The sequence below is a fragment of the Epinephelus moara genome, chromosome 3 (assembly GCF_006386435.1).
Source record: "Epinephelus moara isolate mb chromosome 3, YSFRI_EMoa_1.0, whole genome shotgun sequence".
Lineage (NCBI taxonomy): Eukaryota > Metazoa > Chordata > Actinopteri > Perciformes > Serranidae > Epinephelus > Epinephelus moara.
The window spans coordinates 6,025,010-6,050,145 of NC_065508.1; the positions used below are offsets into that span (position 1 = coordinate 6,025,010).

The 25,136-nt window shown below is 40.2% G+C and overlaps 2 protein-coding genes across 4 annotated transcripts; both read right to left on the reverse strand.

The window, feature by feature from the left end:
* Positions 1-6: 6 nt before the first annotated feature.
* Positions 7-9,146, reverse strand: c3h5orf24 (chromosome 3 C5orf24 homolog). 3 transcript variants are annotated; one of them, XM_050040455.1, is made up of 2 exons: positions 9,039-9,146; positions 7-2,674 (listed from the first exon to the last, which is right to left on the reverse strand). In XM_050040455.1, the coding sequence occupies exon 2, from the start codon at positions 2,666-2,668 to the stop codon at positions 2,057-2,059; it is 612 nt and encodes a 203-aa protein (XP_049896412.1). In that variant the 5' UTR covers positions 2,669-2,674; positions 9,039-9,146; the 3' UTR covers positions 7-2,056. The 3 variants fall into 3 exon arrangements, with proteins under 3 accessions (XP_049896412.1, XP_049896410.1, XP_049896409.1); XM_050040453.1 differs by lacking the exon at positions 9,039-9,146 and adding an exon at positions 7,269-7,557 and having other exon boundaries at positions 7-2,671; XM_050040452.1 differs by lacking the exon at positions 9,039-9,146 and adding an exon at positions 7,269-7,557.
* Positions 9,147-9,770: 624 nt separating this feature from the next.
* On the reverse strand, positions 9,771-24,313 carry ddx46 (DEAD (Asp-Glu-Ala-Asp) box polypeptide 46). The gene is made up of 23 exons (XM_050040445.1): positions 24,189-24,313; positions 23,761-23,919; positions 23,259-23,381; positions 23,064-23,151; positions 22,802-22,970; positions 22,431-22,672; positions 21,791-21,901; positions 21,360-21,525; positions 20,085-20,205; positions 19,402-19,577; positions 18,850-18,971; positions 17,262-17,340; positions 16,016-16,098; positions 14,346-14,510; positions 14,007-14,169; positions 13,233-13,426; positions 12,945-13,082; positions 12,617-12,766; positions 12,240-12,467; positions 11,402-11,620; positions 10,695-10,839; positions 10,439-10,512; positions 9,771-10,279 (listed from the first exon to the last, which is right to left on the reverse strand). The coding sequence occupies exons 1-23, from the start codon at positions 24,203-24,205 to the stop codon at positions 10,232-10,234; spliced, it is 3,180 nt and encodes a 1,059-aa protein (XP_049896402.1). The 5' UTR covers positions 24,206-24,313; the 3' UTR covers positions 9,771-10,231.
* Positions 24,314-25,136: the final 823 nt, after the last annotated feature.

A 25,136-nucleotide genomic window follows, 5' to 3' on the forward strand; every position in this document is an offset into this window, starting at 1 on the left:
TTTTCTTCAGATAAATCTGATAATTGTTGCTCGGTCTCTTTACTCATTTATTGAGTGTCCACACACCTTCTCATTCTACATACACATAGAGGTATACTGGTGGCTTTACAGCCTACATTTTATTGATTATCTCTGATCCCCACGGTCAATTTGGTCGTTGCGACAGTGCGACGCAACACCACTGACACTAGGTGGCACCAAGATAAAAAAAACGAATCCTATCTGTTGCCTCTTTAAAGAAAAGCAAATTACCCTATCTCTTTACCGTTTAGTTGTGTATTGAAGCAGTCCATTATGGTCAGATTTGATGATTTGTAACACAAAAATCAACCGTTGAGAAATAATGGTAATTGACGGAGCTGGGTGTCACAATGCAAGTGTTTTGGAGATCAAAACAAAATGTGTTTACAGCAATGGGAGTCAAAAACTGTAAGGTGTCAAAGAAGTGAATGCTTGGTCAGAGTTTTGTTTACTTTGATCAGATATTTCCTGATTTAATTCAGAATTTTGCTCATTTTAAGATGGCAAAATTCATAAGCTGCTTTGTGTCAAGACAAAATTGAACATTAATGCTTTTGAGAAATTTGGGGATTTTGTAAAACAGAAATAAATGGGGTTTTGTAGAAAAACAAAGTAAGTTATAACCTGTACAATTTTGATATCTGACACAGAGCTCATTATAGCCTACTGGTATTGAAACATCTTAAATGACACCCAACCCTCGCTGACAAAAAACAGTGTAGAGAAACCATTGCTAACAGGAGGAAGCACACAAGTATCCAGTTTCTGCAGTGAGTACACCAGTGAACAGGAGTTTGAACTGTCTAGTTGACAAGATGAACTACTTCAATTTTTACTGCAGTACCGAGCAGAACATACAAACAACGTTCATCAAAACGTCTATCCACAGACAACTTTTCTGAGGTGATCAGCCGCAGTCCACGTTGGTTCATTATTAGCAGGTTACAAGAAAAGCAGAAGGTGAACTGAGGTGCTGTCAATTTTTTGTTCTACATTTTTTGTTAACAAAAAAAAAAAACTTGGTTAACTGTTATTTCTCACAACAATCTGTAAGTCGACTCAGTTGCTTTGATGACACTTGCATGCAGATAATATGTAGACATTTCCCGAGGTGACATTAAGAGAGTGAACAGTACGACATCATTAGCGTGAGTTTTTTAGTGTTAATTCTGGAGCTGAGTGGAGAAAGTCGGATTATTTGGATTTCAGTTTCGGGGTGCTGGTAGCCTGGAGGATTATCTGTACATCTGTCTTTGAAGTGCCGCTGAGCAAGGCACTTGACCCCCATCTGTTTGAATCCGGAGTGAGATGCGTCCTATTTTACAAATGTGACACAGGAAAGGTGCTACATATAGCATTTTGGTTTTTTAAATTAAAGACCATATTTCCAACAAACTTTCATGTTGCAAAGACAATGTTGTCCCTCTCTTTTCTCCTTCCTTTCTTTGCATGGGTTTGTGTAAATAACAATAATAAGAGCATGTATCCAGCAACATTAGCTAATGTGTAATTAAACTGTATGATGAACATACAAAGTAAAAAAAGTCGTTGTTTGTGCTGTAAAGCAGCACGACAGATTTCACACGATTGTATCAGTCTTCTCATGATGGTCTCCTTTGTTTACAGTAATAAAACATTTTAAAATTAATGCTTCAATCCTTCAGTGGCGTTAAAATGCTACATAAAGCACACTAAAAATTTAACTTGACCTAACATTACAGTTGATAAAAAGATAAAAGCCCCTTTCTCAATGAACGTCTGATATTATTTTTTCCCCAACAAAACAGACAGAGCAGTGTGGAGTGAAATCTTCCACACACTATAGATCTCCAGCAGTAGCACTGAAAAACTAACAGTATTATATCAGGTGGCAGGCACACAGATGACACCAACACGAATAATAGAAAATCTCCTCCTCTCAGCCTCACAGCAGACTGGGAGAGATTACAATCACCCCCAGTATCTGGCAGGAAACCTGTACACATGCGTCTCTTATTCAACTGATGGAGGATGAGTGGAAACAGAGTAGAGCCTTTTACTCATTAGCCGTCTTCTCTTTGCAGGAAGGTTCACAGAGGATTTCCTTGTGTGGTAGCGGATAGGGGAAAGCCGCTCCGCTGCAGGTGCTACCATAAGCCAGTTTATTGAGGCGAGAGAGGCCCTTGATGCTGCCAGGAGGCCGTCCGGGGCTGACCTTGTACCCTGCCGCTCTAGTTGTACCCAGCGGCCTTCCCGGGCTCGTCTTGAACCCAGCAGCTCTGGTGGTGCCGAGGGGTCTCCCTGTGCTGGTTCTGTATCCGGCTAGCTTGGTGGTTCCCAAAGGCCTCCCGCGTCTGCCTGTCTTCCCGGCAGCCTTACTCTTCTTCTTACCATCTTCCGGCGCTTGATCAGTGCTTTTAATGCCGGGTATTTTTGTGGGCGGGCCCCCGAGCACTTCCTGTCTCTGGCACACCATGGGCTTGTGACTCTGGGCGGGTAAGGCCATGGGAGCCAGCGTCATCTGTAGAGCCGACGGAGGAGGAGGAGGGTAGAACTTGTTGGCCTGGGTGCACAGGTCAAAGTGGGAGGCAGGGTGGTGGCCGTCCTCTGCTAGGCATGATGGCCTGCTATTCATGCAGAAGTCACTGGTTGTCACCTGGCGCATCATCTTCTGCTGGGGGTCAGAAACAAGTTGCAACTATGTTATTATTTTAGATAAAAGTAGTAATATCTTTGTGTGGAGTCACTGCTGCTGTCTGGGTAGGACAATACCAGGTAAAAATAAAATGAAACTGAAGGGATCATGCTGACGAACTACAGAACATCTTCAACTTCACAATAAAGGTTGATATCAATAAAACGAATAGAGACTGGAACACATTTAGGGCTTTACAGTTAGACCCTCATATCTCTAAACCTAAAACCTAGTCAAAAGAAAGCTTTAGCCCTCGAGCATGTGCCAAACCAACCAGTTAGTCTTCAACCTTGAAATATTTTCTCTTGTCAAACCCAAAAAATACAGTTTAACAACACTTCAGACAAAGCGCAAATCTTTGCTTTGGGTGAGGGGAGATTTCTGCTTTATCTGAAGTTTTCTCAAGTGGTATTTTTCAGTTCTACAAAAGAAAAGACTTTAAGCATGAAGAGAAGACTAACTGCTTGGTTTGGCAAATGCAAGAAAAAATCCTTCCTTGTCCAGGGGTCCCACTACCCTGGAAATCCAGAGTTCTCACGAGAGCACAATTTGAATTTGCTCAGCAAGTCACTCTGGCAATCAGTAATGATGCTTATTACCCATGCCATTGGAGCCGAGCTGCACCAATCACATCGGTGTATCTGATATAGGCGGGCCAGAGGCGAGCTAAACAGATGACGACAGCGCTGCAACGACAAAGTCCCAAATCAGTCAGTAAACATTGCAAGATGGCTACGGATGAACACCAGTTGTTTGAAACAGCTTTGGCCGCTACAATGAACGAGTTAGACTTGGCTTTTTCTCTAAAAGAGGAACAGAAGACGGCGCTCGAATCTTTCCTTTGCAAGAAGGTCGTTTTTGCTGTTTTGCCGACCGGATACGGCAAGAATCTAATCTACCAGTTAGCTCTGCTGGTAGCTAATAGGGGTGTAACGATACATCGATCCACATCGACACATCGATTCATTGATTAACGATCTGATTATATCGATGCAAAATGAAAACATCGATCCATATCGTCATCTTAAAGAAACACATTTATTTTGAAATTCACATAGCACGTCTGTGTCACCATTTCTGGGCAAGTGCACCTCCGCAGAGCTCAGAAATAAAATGGTCAAATCATATTCTAGTTGTTTTTGTGAGTTGATGTAAATGATTGTGTTAGATGGGCATATGATATCGCGTCATATCGATCGCAGGCTCCTGAATCGAATCGAATCAAAATCGTAAAGTGACAGACTTTGTGATATCGGCAAACATCATATCATCATCCAAACAAATTGATATAATATCGTATCGTGATTAAGCTGGTGATTTACACCCCTAGTAGCTAAGCGTATACGTCACCCCATGTATTGTTCTGATTGGTCGTAGTGTTATCCAATTGTGTGCAGTGATATTTACAAATGCATGCTTGGTGCCGCCCCTCGAGTTGGGCCATTTGCATTACTCATGGCCAGACCCTAAATCTTTCTAGATTTGGGTCTGGATTTCCAGGCTAGGGTCCCACACACTTTTAGGGACAACATTTCAAAAATTTTCCGACATTTTTCAAACATATCAGATTCAAACTCTATTTAAACATAATTTCAGTTTGCTGGCATACACAACGGGAGAGACAAAACGCCGGGAGATAATTAAGAAACAACACGAGGGTAAACAAAACGTCAAACATGGACGCATATTAGAGCTACATTAAGTCAAGTCAGGTTATCCATGGAAGTAACTGTAACAATTTCATTACACACAACAGAATTCCATGACTTCTACAAAACTTTCAATGATTTTTACTAAATCTGTGACTTTTCCAGGTCTGGAAAGCGTGATTGTGAAATTCCATGACTTTTACAGGTTTTCCATGACCGTGGGAACCCTGCTTATTATAGGATAGTAATTTAGCTGTTATAAAACTGGCCTAACTTTGGGATTTCGTTCCCAAAATGGCAGCTGCACTGTTGTTAGGTCTGTATGGCAATGACAATGAAGATGGGCAAAAACATGAACAACAAAATACAGGCCAAATGATTGAAAGGCAACTCAAACGCACAATGGCGATTGTTAATTTGTATTTGTCAACTGCCAAGACGATTAGTTTTGAATTTGATCAGTTTGGTGGGGTTAACTCTCCTCCATGCGATCAGTGCCTCCAGCACCTCATAGCTTAAGTTAAAGGCACGTCACTTTAAGTCCATGCAAGCTAGCTAGCCAATGACATGTAAGAGCTGCTTAGATTATGGCTTGTCCATCTTGAGTAGCCTAGTGGTACAGGATACAGGAAGTTTGTGTAGATTCTAAATATAGATACAGGAATGACAGGACAAGTGCTGACTGAAGAATCAAATTTACAGTTGTCAGGATGTTTTTTAAATAAGATAGGAGGTCTCAGATAAGATAGGACAAAGCCACAAGTTTAGAAATTGTTTATGTAATAGGAAGATATGGTTTGGAAACTTAAGATTGGACAGACAGCTAAGATATTTTTCTGCAATGAAGCCTGTAGTTAACTTCCCCACCTCTGATAAGAAGCGTTGCACAGACGCTGCCCTGAGCTTTTCTATCTGAAGCATTTTTTTCCTTTGGATTAACATTTATCTTATGAATGAACTTGTGCTTGTTACAAATAGGTTACTTTCTGAATGTGGTTTCATGTCATCGTCACTCTGCTTTGTTGCAGTTTCTTGGTGTCAGGAGGTTATCAAAACAGCACTGAATCTGATTCTTGTAACTTTAGCGTTACATGATGTTTCCCTTGTCATTGTATTGTTCTGTCAGGCTGTCTGGATGTGTGCCTGTGTGTCGAAGATACATTGATCTTCCAAGTTCACACTTAGTCTATTGTGTTACGCTGAGTTTTTTCCCATATCTAAACCCTTAAAATATGTCTGTTTTCTTTTGTTGGTTTGTTTTCCATTCTGACTCCTTACTAGCAAAAAACAATAATTTAAAATAAACATAGTTCAGAGGTCAAAGAGTCCAAATGGTCTTGTTTTAACTTGGCCAGGAAAAAATGTCCAGATTTTGAAAACAAAACAAAAAAAAACAACACCCAAATTATGAATATAAATGTTATATCAATGTGATGTATGTTTGGGGTAATGATTATGGTGATAATTTCCCCATGTTTTGTGTCTAAGTGACTAACGGAGGCAATAAGTTTTGAAACTGGTCCAGTATTGAGCAAGAGCGCTGCAGCCAACGGTGACTGTCAATTTACATTCACTAAAAATGCTTGTTTTTGCAACTGAGACATAATTATCATTATGATTATTATGTGTCTGACAACATTATTGAAAGGATCCCTACAGATATAGACCTTTTTTGTTAAAACGAAAGATACTTTTGTTGAACCAGAAACTGTCTGAAATGGCTGTCGTCAAACCCACCAGACCTCATTTAAAAAACAGTATTTTTATCATTGTAAAACACACTTCATTCAAAGTCGATAGAAACAAAATAAAACTATCAAATGTTGTTTCGGTTCGTCTTTACACTTTTCCAACAATCAACAACTCTGATTTAGTAGGGAAAAAAAAAAACTTAATCTACCCAGTTAAATGTGAAAATATGCTAGCTCTATGCGTGCTTAAATTACTACTAATTCAAATGGGGTCTGGTGCATTTGCCAATTGCGTTTTGGGGGCTGTTTCTGGTTAAAGAAAATGACCTTACTCTTTAACAAAAAGATTTATCTCTGTAGGGTCCTTTATGTTATGTTGTCAGACACTTTTAATAACAGTCTGAGCATGTGAGTGGCAAAAACAACCACTTTGAGTGGATGTAAATTGAGGGTGCACAAATGCCCCCAGCGGTTACATTGCAGCCTGTTTCAAGGATGCCGGCTGCAGCGCTGTCTCGCTCAATACTGGATCAGTTTCAAAAATTGCTGTCTCCATAAGTCACTTAGACACAAAACATGGAGAAATAAGGTCTATGTTGAATAACACCTAAGTTACCCTTTAAGACCTTGAGAACAGGTATAAACCTCACAGTGATGCTGAAGTGCCTTTGAATGCCTCCCAGCTGGCGGTCTGCAGCTGACCCTGACCTCCTTGTGGAGGGGGCAGCGAAAGGACAACTTTCACTTTCATTATTAGTGTCATATAATCAATAACCTACTATAAACAACAAGCTAATATTCTGACAGTTTGCAATGCTCCTAATTATGAGGCTATAAGTACTTAAAGGCAAAAGGACATTCTGCAGCTGGTGAGGTTTCTGTCTCCTGCAGAGGACACACAGGATGCGAGGAGGTGTGGACTTTACTATCACAAACACTCCACTGTCTGTCTGTAGTAATATTCATTCACAAAAAATATGCACATGGATTCCGCATCTTTGACGACAAGAACCTCATCCTCTCCCTGCCACTTTGCTCCTGTGTAACGTTACAACACTGAGGGCTGAATTCAGCCTCGGTTTGGCCCGAATAACGGTTTTCAAGAAAAGGGTTTAACATTTTAACTTAAGAGCGGAAAAGTGCGCAGATATCCGACGTGACCGCTTTCATCCAAGATATATAATTCATCTGAATACACCCTCCTGCCACCAACATTAGCTAAGGTTACTGTACCTCGATTGTTCGCAGATTTCGGTGCAGAAAGGGTTAAGGAGAAAAATGATCTTTCATCCCTCAAAGCGTGAGTCGATCCATTTTCCCCAAATGTTTTCGCACCACAGGACGTCGGATAGCTGCCATATAATCACAACATCTGATTGTTTTCGGTGTGGACGTGAACGAGACGCGAGATGCTTCAGCGCAGGCGGGGGTTTTATTGCCCAGCTCCAGAGGTTTGGATAAGAAACGCAGCCATTTTCCATTAAAAATTAATAAGACGGGAGCGCAGTCTGAGCATGCGCAGAGCACCAAGCAGGGGATGTGAAGAGGTTTGTCTCCTTCCCTTCCTGAACCACTTTCACATCCAAACGCTGTTATCTTGGACCCTATAAAGCTGCAAAACCCTGCTTTATTCTTTTTAATGTCACTGTCCTGAAACTGAGCCATAATGCAGTGTCACTGCTCTGACAGCACTCCACTGCTGATGAATAATATACAAAGGAGAGGCTATTGAATAATTAAAACAGTCGGCAGGAACATATGGAATGCCATTTGAGTCAGTATTAAATAAATAAATAAATAAACAGATAAATAAATAAACCCTGAAATAAATAAATTAGGTCATAAATATATATAAATGTAAATATAAATATATGAATTAGTCAACAGGATTTGACAAATAAATAGGTTTTTATTTAAATAAGGACGTTTTTCAAAGGATTACGTTTATGTCTTTACGGGAACTTTTATTTTCAAATGCCACGTTTATTTCCCAGCTCTTCTTATTTCATATTTCATTCAGACCAAAGCAGCAGCACCAGAACAGCACTGAATCCAAATCTCTGTCCACACTCAAAAATTTTAGTTGGGACACAGTGGGTGACAGATGTAAAAGGAAGGAGGGAATGGTGGTGTGACCATACAATTTTGTAAACATTCATTCATTCATTTATTTATTTGCGGTAACCTCTTATCCTGTTGGGGGTCATGGGCCCCGGAGCCTATCCCAGCTGACATTGGGTGAGAGGCAGGGTTCACCCTGGACAGGTCACCTATCACAGGGCTGACACATAGAGTCAGACAACCATTCACACTCACATTCACACCTACGGGCAATTTAGAGTCACCAATTAACCTGCATGTCTTTGGACTGTGGGAGGAAGCCGGAGCACCTGGAGAAAACCCACGCCGACACAGGGAGAACATGTAAGCTCCACGCCGAAGGGCTCCCCCACCCCAGGGTTTAAACCGGGTACCCTCTTGCTGTGAGGCGACAGTGCTAACCACTGCACCACTGTGCCAACATTTTTCTTTTCTTTCTTTTTTAAAATTTTGTAAACAGTGCTTTACAAATAAACTTTGACAGATGTGTTATGTTACATTCTTCGTTATACTCTGAAAGTAGCATCTTAAATGTTAGCTACGTATGGGAGCTATGGTACTTGTATTGTAGTGCACCAGTTTCGCTTCGAAAAGCTTCAGGGAGAGCGTGAATGTATCCTTGCGCCGAAAACATCAAACAGCAGCGAACTGCGGCCTTCAGCAAGCTGCCATGCAATGTCTATTGAAGGTCATTGCCGATATGTGACCAAACTAAAAGTTGGGAATGGTTTAACTTTTGGTAGCCAGAGAATATTCTCAGCCAGTCAGTAAATAGAGTCCTGTGGCTCCTGTGACATGTTGACCTATGTTACAAAAAAATTCTTCCAGCCTGAAACACATGAGCACGCTGAATTGCCAAAGCTGTTTGCCGCTGCTTGGTGTGTTTTCTGGTTAGAAACTCACAACTGAACCGCCACTTCTGAGGCGATCAACGTCCTCCTGCCTGCTGCAGACTCAGTCCCATCCCTCTGATGGCCTGCGCAGTGCTGCTGCCCAGTTGAAGAGATGGAGAGATTTGGCACTGTTGGCAGAGAAAACATGGACTACGATTTCTCTGAGCAGCATGCCCAGGAATGAATTACGATAGATTTTAATATATTCCTCTTTTTCCCTGATGGTCTGAACATGAACTAGTTGCTTTTTATAAATTAAGTTGCTAAGAGGGTCTAAAAAGCAGCTAAATCTGGCAAGAAAGTTGCAAAATTGAGCTTGTGACTCAGTGCCGTTTTGGTGCTGTTGCTTTGGTCTGAATCTGTGAGCCAACCATACCCCATTTATTTGAATACAACAGATTGAAGTAAAAAGAGCTATAAAGTATGGAGACTTTGAAAAACAAACGTGGCATTAGGAAATAAAAGCCCCCTGAAATAAATAAATATGGAATTCTGAAGTAAAATTCATTTGAAAAATGTCCTTTTAACACTACCTCTGTTTTATTTGAATATTTTTAATCATTCATATATTTAGAACTACATTTATTTTTATGTTATTTTCCTCATTTATGTATTTCAGGATTTATTTTTTGAATGGGCATATTTATTTATTTATTTAATATTGACTTAAATGGAATTCCATACACTATCTAGTACACAGTATTTATTCTACCAGATTTGTTAACGCAAACAGCTGGACAAATTTATTTCCTTAACAACACATTGTTTTATTGTGCGGAAAAGTAAAAACATCTTTCATCTTACTATTTCTTCGTAAAGACAATGTTTGGGATGTTACTTGTACATACAACAGGGTGAAATCTGAGCCCAAAAAACAACATTAAAAGAAAATTTGTCTTACATTTAAAGACATATTGCAGATTGTGATGGTTCGATGACGCTGCAGGTCAAAACTGCAACAGACATTTTGGTATTTATGGTCTGTGGGTATAAAATTACAGGAAACTCAAGAGAAGCACAGATGAAACTAAGGCAAAAAAAGATGAAACTTTAAACAAAACCAGACACTAAACTTAGGTAATCAAAGGGAGCATTATTAAAAAATATAGACTAAAATATTCTTCAACCACTTTGATGACACTGTAGAGATGACAGGGGACTGCTGAAAGATGGAAACTCCTCCATGGAGCCTTTGTTCCTCCTCTACAACACTTTGTACCGGCCTTTGCTCGTCGGCTGGTAGGAATTTTGCTGGAAAGAAAAAAAGGACAATAAGTGACATCTTTCACAGATACCTGCTGAATAACAATCTGCTATATTTCATGTTTCTGTTCTAAAAATCTAGTGCCAGACAAAATCAGCATGACATCCAGGACTGTTTATTGATTTCAAGAGGCAGAGGATACTTACTAATCTGATGAGCTCTTCTTTGATTAACCGCGTAATCTCTGTTTTGGCTTTCTGCACAGCAAGTTCATTTGCACCTAGAAAACAAATTTACAGTTTTATACAGTGTAGAGTTCAATCAGAGACAACAGAACAGGAGGGAATACAAAGTCCAGGGGCAGTTAAAAGGATGCTTAAATAAAAGCTGGAGCTGCACTTTAAATGTTTCAGTGTAAAAAAAAAAACACTAACACTGAAAAATAATTTCCCTGACACATACTTTCAATAGCCAGGTAGATCTTGCGCTCTCCTTCCTTGGGCTCTTTGCCTGGAGGGAAATAGGTTCCTCTGATGGTGATTGCAGCTTCAGAGTATTCACCGATCCTCTGCAGAGCTTCTTTAGAGGTCACCTTCCACCTGGCCGTCTAGGGAGGAACAAAATAAATACGTTTTCCTTTTTTGGTTGCATTAGTTTCCATGACAGTAGAAAACAGCAAAATGAAACCAATTCAATTCCTCATATTAAACAAAACAAAAGTTCTGAATAAAATATTCTATGAGATGCACACACAGCAGTTCCTTAAATAACTGCTACCAAAACAAAGATATTCAACATTAAAGGCCCTGAACTGGCCTTATCTTTGCTCTTCTTACTGATTTCAAGTGGCTGAGGCTCAGCTGAAAAAAGATGATGTTACATCAGAGTACCAATCATTATTTATCAACATTTGAATCAAAGTATAGTGACAGCTCTGAGATCGTTTTCTTGTGTTGCCACCACTTCAAGAGTGCTTATCTCTTTATAAATACTAAAGAGTGTTTTTCTGTTGTTCCCTGACACCTACAAAAGCAAGTTTAAAGAAAACTACAGCTAGTGATAATCACTGATCCTCACCAGGCACAGAAATAAATCCAAAAACAAAGACCGAAAATAAAACAGGAATCAGCTGAACTCCTCAGCACAGCCCTGCACCGCGTGCTGCTGACCTGAGGGAAGTCGTTGATCTCCAGCTCCTCTTCGTATCTCTTGATGGTCTCGGCCTGTTCAGCCGCCTGCCGCTCCTCCTCCAGCTTCTCCACAGGGGTGTAGTTCAGCTTGGCATTGATCTTCTCCGCCAGCTGCTCCGCAATGGTCTTGGCTGACACCGAGGGTGTCATAATGGTGCCGCCGCGCAGGATGGCGTTGGTGGCCTGCTGCATCACATCCTGTACATTAAGAAAAAACAATTGAACTTTATTTGGTCCGTGTGGGGGGATATGAATTTGACACATGAAACACAAACTGACCAGAGAACAAAGAAACACAAAATGAACAGCAAGAAACGACCAAAGGAAAGAGGCATTGGGTGAAAAGCTTTTGCATTTTTAAAGTTTAAGAGGAAAAAGTAAGAACTTAAGGTCTCTTTACATAAGTTAATGGCTACTTGGATCACCAACCTGAGGGCAGTGACCACTGATGGGACAATAATCAGTGACTGTATATCAAGATGAAAAATACAGTTACAGTACAGTTTCAGTTGACTTGCATATTACTTAAGTAGTTACTGATATATGTACAAATAGAAATGGTAAAAATTAATTAATGACTTATTTACTTAATGTTTTTTTTAATTTTGGCTCCTGTCTAGGATTGAACATGTTTTCCACAGCACGAGTCTAAATGCTGGCATTTAAATAACAAAAGGTCAACTTGCTAATTGACACACAACTGCATTTAAAGTCATTATTCAGTAAGTGCAATATGTGGTAATTTACAGATGTAACATTTAGAGATAAAAATTCCTCTCTGTTTTTCCTCTGGTTTTAAAAACAGACACAGACATACCTGTGCCTCGGCGCCCAGGTTCTTCTGAGCATTGATCTTGAGCGCCAGCCTCTTGGCCATCTCCAGTTTCTGGATGTTTCCAGCAGATGTGGGTCCGAGGCCTGGCAGCCCTCCGGGGACAGTTGTTGTGGTTGTAGTTGTTCCTGTGGGACCGGCAGCTGCCCCGGGAGCAGACAGGTCCTTCACCCTCTTCTTGGAGTTGAACATGCTCTCGATTTGCTCTTCGATCTGAGGAGGGGCAAAAGGAGAGGTGGTTAAGATGGGTTGGAACGGCAAAATTATTATTAGTATGACTGCATTTTGTGAAATAAACATTTTACCAGAATCAAGAGAACTTTAAATCATGTAATTAAGAGCGATATTCAAACGTTACTCACGTCCAGGGCTCCATCTTCATCGTCAGAGTCCTGCAGTCCAAGAGCAGCTTTCTGCAGCTTCTTCCTCTCATTGGCCAAGGCGTGTTCTGTCTCGTCAAACTTGAAGCCTTTTCCTGAGAAGCCGCTGCTGCTCTTAATGGTCTTGCCCTCCTGCAAGGATGAAGGAAGGGAGAGAAAAAAGAGGAAGAAGAAAATATAGATTTAATTCTCACATCGACCATTTTCAAAGCAGTGCAAGAATTTCTTTTTTCACAAGTTCCTGGATGACCTCGGTGGGTCTACTTGCTAATTGAGACACCACACGTTCTCAAATGTTTCCTCATCTTACCGCTTTCTGTTGGTCTTTGAAGGAGGTCCAAAGCTGCTCCAGTTCAGGTGGGACAGGAGAGCCAGACAGCTCCAAGGCTTTGAGGATATCCCCAGCATAGCGAGCCTGATCCTCTGTGATGAAGGTGTAGGCGAAGCCCTAGAAGAAGAAACAAGAGACATGTACAGATAAAATCTTCCATAGGATGTTAAAGCCATTGACTGGGAGCTAACTGGTCAATTTTATACACTACAAATAAACACCAGAAACACACTTGACTCGATGCAAATTCAGTTTTAAGTAACTGACCTTGTTGCCTGCTCGGCCAGTGCGCCCGGCCCTGTGGACGTAGTCCTCATAGTGGTTGGGACAGTTGTAGTTGATCACTAAGATCAGCTGCTTGACGTCCAGGCCTCTAGCTGCCACAGAGGTGGCCACCATCAGACGGCATGCTCCATTCTTGAAGTCGTTGATAATGCTGTCTCTGTCGTACTGGTCAATTCCTAGGAGGACGCAAAGAAAGGAATATATGAGTCACAGAAAGGCAGGAATCAGAGCCTTTGATGGTGAATGGATTTATTCTCTACTCAGCGGTAGTTTTACTAGAAATCTAGTACAAGAACAAACTTACCCTATTTGGCTGACAGTGACCTTTACATTACAATCTATATAGTGTACACTTTTAATATCACAAAATGTCATACTGTCATAGCTGATCTTATATTCCTGTTAGCAGAACAGGAAAATGCTCTTCAAAACCCAAGGTTACATGTGATCTGATCAGTACGGTTACTGTGATACTGTCATACTCCATCAAGCTGTTTCAAAAAAACAAGCATACGGTAATCCTGCCAAGCTAAAGATGCTAAGAAATCAGCTGTCTCTCGGCCATTGCTCCAGCAAAAGTACAGCTGTATAATCAGGTTATTCTTAATTCCTCACACTGTGATTAATATATTTACTAATACATTTACATTGACATTTCTGTAGAATTTACTGTCACAAAGGTATCTTGAATCTAACATTATCAATATCCAACTATCACTGAGTTGTAATCAGTGAACCCCAAGTGTGACTGCTCACCTCCGTGCAGCGACATGCAGGGGTATGAGGCTTTCATCAGGTCTTTTAACAGTCCGTCCGCATGCTCCTGTTTGTCCACAAAGATGATGACAGAGCCTTTCTCCTGGTAATGACCCAGAATCTCCAGCAGCTTCAGGAACTTCTTGTCCTCCTCAATCACCAGCTACAGGAGCAAGTGCAATAAGAAAAGGAGTGGAGACACAGTGAGGGGTCTGATTTTAACAACAAAAACTACAGTAGAATACTGGCATCTGTCTAAATACTGGACAAAGAGACCAAATGGTCCTCCTATATAAAAAAAAATAATTAAATGAGAGAGACGATATAGAGATGATTTACCACGTGTTGTTCCACATCAGAGCAGACGATACTGCGGCCTCCCACCTGGACCTCAATGGGCTTGGACAGAATCCTACGGGCCAGCGCCTCCATGGCTCTGGGGAAGGTGGCCGAAAACATGACCGTCTGACGGTCTGGACGCACGTTGTCTACAATACGCATCACCTGGAAGAGGAACCAGATGACATCTAGAGGTTAGTGAATTTTGTCTATACATTCTCATTTTAGACTTTTGTTTTTTTTTCATGTTATGTTTCTTTGCTTTGGAAGCATAAGATCCCAGGTAAAAGAGGAAAGTTTCCCTGTTGTAACACTGTTTTTATGATCAAAAATTACTTTTCAACAATTCAATTTTTTCATTTTTGCTGGTTCTGATGTGCCATTATACATCTAGTTGCAACTATGTGAGATTATTGTTTACATAATTGTTTTTGACAGCAACTTACAACTGCTTCTGCTTCCTTTCTGGAGCTGCAAAACATGCTAAATGGACAACCGCAGCATTAGGCATTAAAAAAGTATGGGAAACTATATATACGCAGTGTTTTCAACTATTTGGGAAGCAGTGGCATGGTGCTCCTAAATGCAGATGTTTGGAACCGTCGCTGTAAAAATATAAAAATCTCCCCATATGCGATTAACTTGCTGTCTTTACTTTAAGCAGCCAGAGTCGGGGACGAGCAAGGATAATAAATCAGATAACCCCATATAAGAATGCTCAGATCGCTACCAGCCAAACTGTAGCTCACACTGAACATTCATAATTTGCCGCTAACATGACATCTAGCTCACAGCTGACAGCTCGCCGGCAGACACACCGTCTCTCTCTTCTCAACACACACACACGGCACTGAACGCTACTGTAAAAGCTGCGATGCACTCTGCTGTTTTCTGACTGTGTTTACATTTTTGTCCTGCACTGTGCCTTGACGACATGGCATCTTAATGTATACCAGCTCTTTCTTAATAATAATAATAATAATAATAATAATACATTTTATTTATAGGCTCCTTTCAGGACACTCAAGGTCACCGTACAAAAGACAATAATAAAACAATCAATAAAACGCAATACATAAAACAGCAGTAAAGTGCAACAGCGAGGTCATTCCAGTCCAGATTAAAAGGGAGTGTGCCTGTCTGAAAAGGTGAGTTTTGAGGCGGGATTCGAAGGAGGTGACAGAGTCCAAGTGTTTTATGTCCTGCGGTAGAGAGTTCCAGAGGCGGGGGGCCGAGCGGCTGAAGGCTCTCAACCCCATGGTGGATAAGCGATAAGCGAGCAGTCATTTTTACTCGACTGGAAATGCAGAGTGGATTAGGGGAGACTGGAGGCCATTGTAACAATTTTTGGTTTTGATGTCATTACTTAAAAACCTCTTAAACTATTTGGATACAATATTTATGTAGGTAACTTGTGTCTGTGCTCTACTTGTTAACAGTCATCAGTTGTTTTTACAAGCAATGTTAGAGTCACAACACTGATTAAAACAGTAGATTTTTTTTTTGCCCCCAGATGCAAAAGTGATTGTAAATATATATGGGGTATTGGAAGCATTTTATCAAATGTAATATGACACCTACAACGGTGTACAATTGTGTCAAAAGCCCATATCTTCCAGTGGTGCAAAATAAAACACAGATGCTAACATATAAATACGGGTGACACCCACCTGTGGCTCGAAGCCCATGTCAAACATCCTGTCCGCTTCATCCATCACCACATATGTAACTCTGCGCAGGTTGGTGACTCGACCTACAAACCAAAGTAGAGGAGCATGAGAAAAAACAGTTAACTTCAAGAAAAGCCAGTCCTCACACGCATTCTGCCTTCTTCAAAAAACATTAAATTAATCTAACAAACACAGAGAGAACGTTTGTCAGGGTAAGACTACATGACATTACTTGACATTCAAAAGCAAGGCATCCTAATTTCAGCACATTCTTCTGTGGACTAGCTTCAAGTGACCAGGATTTTATTTTATTTATTATAATCAAAATTGTTGTTTTTTTGGTTGTCTCTGGTCTTGCGTACCATCTCAGGGGCATGAGGGACCTGTAAAAGTCAGAAAACAGCCTCAAGATACAATACAAGAGACGGAGCCCGATCAAGCATTATCTGACCAAACGCCTTTTCACCTACAAGGGAAACATATTACAGATTACCTCGCATGTGTGGAAACAACAAAAACCCTTCTATCATAGTAACTGCTCAGAAAGACTTAAACAATTTACAATTCAAAGTCAGCAAATACAATAAATACTGCTTCCTAAACACATTTCTTCACATTTGTATGCACATGCTCAGTGCTGTACAGGGCTCCACAGTGATATTTATTCCCAGAAGCCACATGCGCTCCTAATTAGAAATAATTAGGGAGGCAGGTGAGACATTACAGATGTGTGATCTGTGAAAACAAATGGAAAATCTCTTTCTGTGCTTTGAATATCAAAATGCACATGTGGCTTTTGATGAATGAATTTATTAATATGAGTATATGTACTAAAACAACAACACAGTAGAACCCTGACTGAGCATTCAGGCTACTCTTTTGAAATATAACATATTTACACATCCTGTTTACACCAACGTCACAATACTCTTTTTAAACATTTTGATCATCTCTGGCTTGGAAGGTCGAAGAACCACGGAGGCAGCACCAAGTCCACCTACCTGTACTTGCCCTGATCTTCAGGAAACACACCACTGTCTCGTAGATATGACTGATCCCAAGGGTGGTCAAATAATGTCAACAGTTTAGTAAGTGGTACTGACTTAGTAATTATATACTTTATCATATTGTAACATTTATCACATGCAAGGTAATAAACAAAAGCCTCACAAGGCATCACAAATCCTTACTTGCATTGACATCCTATAACAATAAGAAGTGAGAGGGTCACGGTGTTTGAACTCACCGCTGTTGGCCCCCAACATGTCAATCATTCTTCCCGGTGTGCACACGATGATCTCAGCTCCTCTCTTCAGCTCAGCAATCTGGAAGCCAACAACAAGTCAAAGTATTAATGCAACGTTCAGAGTTTAAATATAACAGCTGACGAAAAGTAGCAGAGCTACCTTATCTTAGAGACAGAGTTACAGTTTATATAATCAAATTCACTGCTACAAAGGCAAGGGCTGCAGCCAATTATTATTTTCATCAGATAAATCAGTTGGGGCTGCTCTTTATTAATGGATTAATTAACTAACTGACTAAGTTAGCCAGCTGCTGGCAGTAGTGTAATATTTACTGTAGAGAGTGAGAGTGGTATCAGGTATCAATCTTCTCATCTAACTCTCTGCAAGAAAGTGAAAAAGCATATTTCCCAAAATGTCATGCTTTTCCTTTAAGGTATTCTGAAACATACACTCACACGTGTTTGCCCCTCTCAGGTGCAGCCAAATTGTCATTGAAGAAAATTTTAAGAACCACATTTAATGAAAGGAGATAAAAACAAGAAAATGAGAGAACACTCTCTGAGTTTCATTTTTCTGCCAAGAGTGGAGTTGATCTTTAACATTGTTAATAAAACTATAATGGGCAGGAGGTCAAAACAGGCATATAAATGAGGAACATTAAGTCCTGTAGTGTTTTATAAATCAGCTATTCTAATCTAGTGGGCCACAGCCTGCTAGTGGGCTTCAGAGTGCTATCTAGTGGGCCACAGAGGTACTGCCAGTTGGTTAGCTCAAATTATCATTATTATTATTTTTTTAAAATATCTAAATGTGCTCAAGACGTCACAAATTACAAATGTCAAATTAAAATGTATAATCTGATGACCAGTTAAGTGAATATCACAACCCAAAAGCTCCACAGCACATGGTAAGGATATATACCTGCAAATGCATCAAATTTGGATACATATTGGCAGGCAGTGATGCTCAGCGGGCGTATTTAATGGGGTGAAATCCTGTCAAATAAGGCGCTAAAACCATCAAAGCTCCGGGGACACTTAAAGACAAAGCATCTGGGGTGTGTTACAAAGCCAAAACATTATGTCCTGAGGAAAAGGGCCTCAGGCACAACAGATAGTCACTACAACATCAACAACTGACAGTGGCATAACATATTTAGAGCCCAGTTAATTTTTTCTCCTTTCTTTTTGTCTTGTTCCTTTCTTTTTTTAATCATTTTTTGGAAAGGTGCTCCTTAGACATTTTAAACAATCAGAAGTGGGACTCAAGTTACAAAAGACTGATATCCCATGCTATAAAACTGCACAACAGGCACAATGTTCAACTAAAGCTTTCTGGTTAGATCATTAATGAGGGACTGTCCTGCACCACGACTACGACATTATGTGTCATTGTTCAGCATTTACCTCAACTTTGCTGCTGCTGAAAAATCTAATCGCTGTAAGCCCTTGGAAAAAATAAAATGAACAGGTAACACCAGTGTGTGTGTGTGTGTGTGTGTGTGTGTGTGTGTGTGTGTGTGTGTGTGTGTTTGTGTTTGTGTTTGTGTTTGTGTGTGTTTGTGTGTGTGTGTGTGTGTGTGTTTACCTGTTCGCTGATGCCGGTGCCTCCGTAAACACACACCACCCTGAGTCCCAGTGGTTTGGAGAACTTCTTACACTCCTTGGTGATCTGCAGAGCCAACTCTCGGGTCGGAGTCATGATAACAGCTGTGGGAGAGGGAGACAAACAGGATGAGGATAAAGAATATATTTTCTATTTTACTATTTGGAGCACTCACATTTTCACAGCGTCTAACATCTGATGCAATAGATTTGCTCAGAAAACTAACGGCAACCTGACTATTAGGAAGGTTAATATAGGGAATATTAGAAATGCTGTGGAAGCCTAACAGCTGGTGGGTTATTATCCCAAAGTGGATATTCTATTTCAGTCTTCCTTTGACCTACATTTCAACCAAATCTATGAAAAGCACAGGAGCAGCACATCACAACTCCACCTACCATATTACAAATTCTTACTTTCTTCAGTTATTCATTTTTATTCATTAATTTTTTATATATATTCAACAGAAACAGAAAACATATCTGTTAATGTCGGACTGTGACTAAAGAAAGTATCAAGCAATCTATTCCTTACAGATTGGTCCCTCAGACTCCTCCAGGGGCCTCTGGTCCATGATGTGTCGGAACATGGGCAGCAGGTAGGCTATGGTTTTCCCGCTGCCGGTCTTAGCGATGCCAATGAGGTCTCGGCCTGACATGATGGCGGGGATGGCCTGGGCCTGGATGGGGGTGGGCTTCTCGTAGCTGTGCCTGTGTGCATTTGGGGAAAAGAAATGAATACGAATAATAAGTGTTAGTTTCTGGTCAGAAAAAAACAAGTGTCATGTACAATCTGAATATGACTTTTGGCTGATGTCAGAGAAAAAATGCTATAAACTTTTATATACAGTTCAAAGGCAGACTAAATTGGATATGAGTGGTTATACTATCTAAATAGTTAAAGAAGCCGAATGTTCTTTAATAGTGTTTTAACAAAAGAAATGTTTTGATGCTCCTGCTTTACCTGAAACTTCGTGTCCAGCTGAGTCTAAATTTATTTAATTCACATTTAAAAATTGTAGCTTCTCTCAAACTACACATCAAGCTACATCACTGCTCGAGCCATTTACACACAAGCTGACTGCCTAGCTATCTTTTCATGAAACTGATCATCTTCTTTTTTCATGTACCATTACTAAGATCATTGTAGAATTACTACATTGTCCTTAACAATCTGCACAGTCTGTCACATCAGCAGTCACAATCGGTCAGACTCACTTCTTCATTGCGCTGAGGATCTTCATAGACACTCCGCACTGCACCCAGGTCTTGATGGGTTTGGGACAGCCCTTCCCTTTAACAGTGATGCCCTCCAATTCCAGCCTGTACGCGTTCACCTCTGTATTGATTAAAACCAACCAAACAGAGAGATGTTAGATGGGTAGAGAAGGTTTACAAAGACACATCTTCTGAGTACTAAAAGGCACTGAGAGAAGTTTCTCAAGGTATATATATATATATATATATATGTATGTGCTAAAAACATACAGTAATTGCTAGTTTATGTGCTGGAAGGAGAGCATTTTGCACATTTTGTTCACACCTATGTTGAGATGACTCATTTATATTTGTTTAATCAGTGTGGAGTCACTTTAACTGATCCCAGAAATATACAGGCTTGATGGCTTCTGTTGCTAATAATTTAATACTATCCTTTCAAAACAGACTTCTTTTTACCCTTAATAGTGTTTTATTTTAAGGCTGACTACGACAAAAAGTAAGGAAACAAGTTTAACCATTTCCTCAAGCAGGGTGTTTGCAGGTATCAGACACTTGTATTTAATGCTTTTAAGACAATTTTAGGATCATTCTTAACCATATTTAAGACAAATCATCTTTTTCTTATTGAAGAGATGCAGGTAAATATAAAGCATGACTAAAGTTGATCTTCATTTAGTTAACAGGTAAGTGTAAGTATAAAGTAACAGTGAGTAAGATCAGATATGTGGACTTTCATGCAGAAGAGCTGAAAGTATTTTAACAAAAAGAAATTTAAAGATGGATAAATGAAATTAGAAAAAATGGTTGTGGCAATTCAGACCTCGTGAATTTAAATCTAAGACAGTTTAATGACTTTTAAGGCCTAACATTTATAAAATAGATTGTAAGACATTTAAAGACTTTTTAAGGCGCCTTGTTAAGCATTAAACTTACATTGTATTTAACTAAAATGTGACGTTTTTAATTACTTGACCTTCAATATTCAATGCTAGATACACATTTTGGTTAGCAGTTTCATCCCCAGCCCAAATAGTAAACTAAAGTGCGAAGCTTGCAGGCGTATCACTGTTAAACCTGACAGCAGAAGCTCATATTTGGATGTCTGCAGCCTTAGTTACATTTTTACAGCTCAGATAAAAAATGAGCAGCCTCTCAGTTCACACCATTAGTGTACAGTGGTAGGGGATATGTGGCAGTTTTCATAATAAAACCACAGATGTGGGGTAGGAGGTCATTATAACTAAGATCTCCATCTCCTGTCAGTTCACTGACCTTCTGGAGTCATCCGGGCGAGCTCAGGGACCTCCACGTAGAAGTTTTTGCGATACTGCTCGTACTGAATCTTCCCATGGTCAACAGGCTCGAGGATCTTCCTCTGTTTTGTCTGGAAGCCCGTCAGAGCCGTCTGCAGATCCACCTCCTCCTCCTCTGATGAGTACTGTCAAACACATCAGTTACATTTTGGATAGTTAGCAGTGCGTTCCATCAGGAGAAACTAGTCTAAATCAAGATCTGCATTTATTCTCCAGAAAAACTGCATTATTATTTGATGGTTATGTGATTTAAATCTGAGGGAAGATTAATGTTGCTTTGGGATAAAATGAGTCATCGGTATTGAAAAAAAGCAGGTGAGTGTGTGACCTCCATCACAAACAAAAGTTTTATAGTGGTTACAAAATCAATTAAACATAAAAACAACTCACTTCCATAGCATCCTGGTCATTCTCCATCAGCTCACCCTTCTTCTTGTGAGTGTGGGGCCCTTTCTTGGTTTTAACAACTGTCACCACTTTGGTCACTGTCATTGCTCCTTTCTGTTGAAGAGGAAAATAACTCGCATGTCATCTAGCAAAACTGGAAAAGAAAACATTCACAAAGACGACATCTAGTCCAACACTGGCAGGCAAACTGATGTTGACAACTGACAGGAGGTGGTTGTCAATCTTGTTACAGTACCTACTGATTTCTAATAGAAATCAACTAAAGTAAGACATTATTCGAAGCCCCTTTAACAATTAACAAGAACTAGATATTGTCCTTTAACATCAAAATATTTTTTCGTAACCCTGACAACATTAAACACCAATGAAATGTCCCAAAATGATCACTTTGATCGTGCCGCCTGACCAAATTATTTACAGTGCATGGTTATTATAGAATTCATGGTTATGGGTCGGGCTGTGGATCTTGTGTCAGTGGGACAGACCAGGGTGGGGAACTAACTGGTCATATGGGCGGGTGCAGTATTGCATGTTAGAATTCCAGTTTAGGAGTGGGTCTTGAAAATGAGACCCTTGCAGGACTCTGAGCCAAAGTGATGCAGTATTCTCCCCCCAAACTCACCTTATCGTTTCCTTTCATGCCTCCCATGTTGAACTTCTTCACCTCCTGTTTCACCTCCTCCATGTAGGCATCCAGAGGATCCACGTCGTCCTCCTCGGCCTGCTGCTCCATGGGAGTCTCCTTCTCCTTCTCACCCTCCTCTTTGTCCTCTTCCTTTATGTCCCTGTCTTTTCTGTCCCCTTTTCCATCCCCATCGTCATCATCATCTCCCTCCATCGGCGCGGAAACATCCTCATCATCGTCTGAAATGAAGATTCAATAATAAGACTCTGCAGCGCTAAAGCTAAGGTCTGTACTAGTGAAGTGATCAACACTGAAACAACACATGAGGGATTAAACTGTGTCGGTTATCTTTATCAGTGCTTTCTTACCATCATCATCCTCCAAGCTCCACTTTTTGCCCTGCTTCATCTCCTCCAGTTCTTTCTTGATCTCTCCGATGTTTTCGATTGCCTTCTTCCTCTGCTCTTCCCTCCACTTCTCCACACGCTCCTTCCTCTTCCTCATCTCCTCCTCAAGCTTGTTCTGGTCAAAGTCTTGCTGCATGGACACAGAGGAAAGATCAGAAATATTTCCCATCTACTATATAGTGACCTTTTAGAGATCAGCAAGAACTTCATTTCTGCAACTTACATCCTCAACCTTGTCGTCCTCTTTCTCCTCTTTAATCTTTTTCTTGTCAGATAAAGGATCAATGTTGTCTTTCTCCTTGCTCCTTGACCTGCAGGAAACAAGAAAGAGGAAAAGAAAAGCAGTAGCATGGTTTTAGTTACGAGCGCTGTCAGTTATGTCTTGAAATGTGTGATTTATTTTTATTTCAAGTCTCACTTTTCATCTGGTCTCCTGCTCTTGCCAGGGCTACCAGATCGGGACCTTCTGGCTCGGTTTCTGCTGCCCGACCTCCTCCTTTCACGGCTTCTGGACCTCCTCCTCTCTCTGCTCCTGGAGCGCCTGGCCACCAAAGGCAAGCATATAACATGAAAAACACACAAGACAAGAAGAAGATAACATTAGTCACTGTCACTTCTAAAAACATTTTCACACTGTCCATTGTCCATCCTGGACTTTTTAGAGCGCATTAAATAAATTCATACCCTCCTAAAGTACACTAAAGTTCGTTTAATATGACTTTGTTTTGATTGAACACAACACAGACACGGCCCACTGTGTGTTTTGCCTCTATAATTTCGTAGCAACTAACCCTAACCCTGCACTGCAAAATATTCTCCTCTACGTCTCTTTTAGATCAGTTTGGTTTCTTTAAGTGTAACAGCTGTGGTCTCTCTACTTTAACACTCGCGTAGTCAACAGTTAAACAGAGAACACCCACCTGGCTCGTTTTCTGTCCCTGGACCGGGACCTGCGGCGGTCCCGGCTCCGTGACCGCTCCCTCCTGCTCCGGTCGTCTTTCTTGGAGCGTTTGTCCGGAGAGCGGCTCTTTGATCGGCTGCCTGACCGTCCCCGCGACGCGGAGCGCTTTCTGTAGTGTCTGAGGGCCAAACAGCATAATTACCACCATAGCTGACAAACTTCTGATGACAAACTTAATCGATAAAAACATTTTTAAATTCATATTCCACGACTAAATGAGATTAACTGTTGTTTAATGTGCATACACATCCGTGCGTTTTAGCTAGCATGCTAATCGAAATTAGCCACGGAGATTCAAACGTTTACAGTTTAGCAGCCGCAGGATTTAGTCACAATGGATTCAACCGGAAATTTAAACACCACATAAACTCGGAAATTCTGACATACCTTGACTCACGTCCCATTTTTATTCCACGAGGTTATGTTTTGAAAAATATATAAATGAGTTCACAGACACAAACCACTCTCATGCGATGGACGGTTGTTTGTGTCTTTGAACCTGCACGTCAGAAAACTGCGACAGCTAAATTCACAAACTCGTGGGATGGCAGCATAGTGCGCCACCGCGTGGCAGGAGGTCAGAACTACAGTACTTTACTGAGCTGACAGGAGGTGCCAAATGTTAGGTTGCATAAGTATTTTTCTTTATTACTCATACAGAATATGTATTTTAATATCTATATTTTTCCTCCATCAAATATCAGAGGGAACTGTATTTTTACTTTGTCACATTTACTAGAAAACAGTGATGACTAAGACATTTGGAGAATAAATAGGTGGAACATAACATGCTCTGTTACTCTAATATTTCATGTTATGCATTGAATACAAACTCAATGATTACTCTCACCTTCTGATTTTTTTTCATTGCTTTGTTTTGTCTCTTCCGAATGTACTTTCATATTTTCTTTCTTAACTTTCAAAGCTTTTAAGTCAAGTCAGTTTTATTTATAAACACAAATAATACACATTGTCTGCATGGTGTTTACTAGTACTTATTATGCAAATTGACCTTTTTATCTATATATATGTTTTTATTATTTATATATGTATTATTTATTTTTATTTATTTATTTAATAAATATTTTTTCTATTATGCTGTCTCTAGTTGATTAATTATAACTGTTTGGTAATTATATTGTGATTGCCTGCCTCCCATTTGTATCTTTGTTTGTTTGTTTATTTGGATCTCTTTTAGCCCACCTTGGGCTATTCTTCCAAGAGTCCATAGCATAAAAACATTACAAAATATAATAGAAACACAATACAGTATAACTGAAACACAATACAATATAGAACAGACACAAACCAAAAAACATACATACAACACATGGA

Coding starts and splice junctions, on each gene's coding strand:
- c3h5orf24 (XM_050040455.1), bottom strand. CDS start 2,668: ATGATGCGCCAGGTGACAACCAGTGACTTCTGCATGAATAGCAGGCCA.
- ddx46 (XM_050040445.1), bottom strand. Junction 20,206..21,359: donor CGCCCGGATGACTCCAGAAG/GTCAGTGAACTG, acceptor TAATCAATACAG/AGGTGAACGCGTACAGGCTG. Junction 14,170..14,345: donor CTGATGTGGAACAACACGTG/GTAAATCATCTC, acceptor TTGCTCCTGTAG/CTGGTGATTGAGGAGGACAA.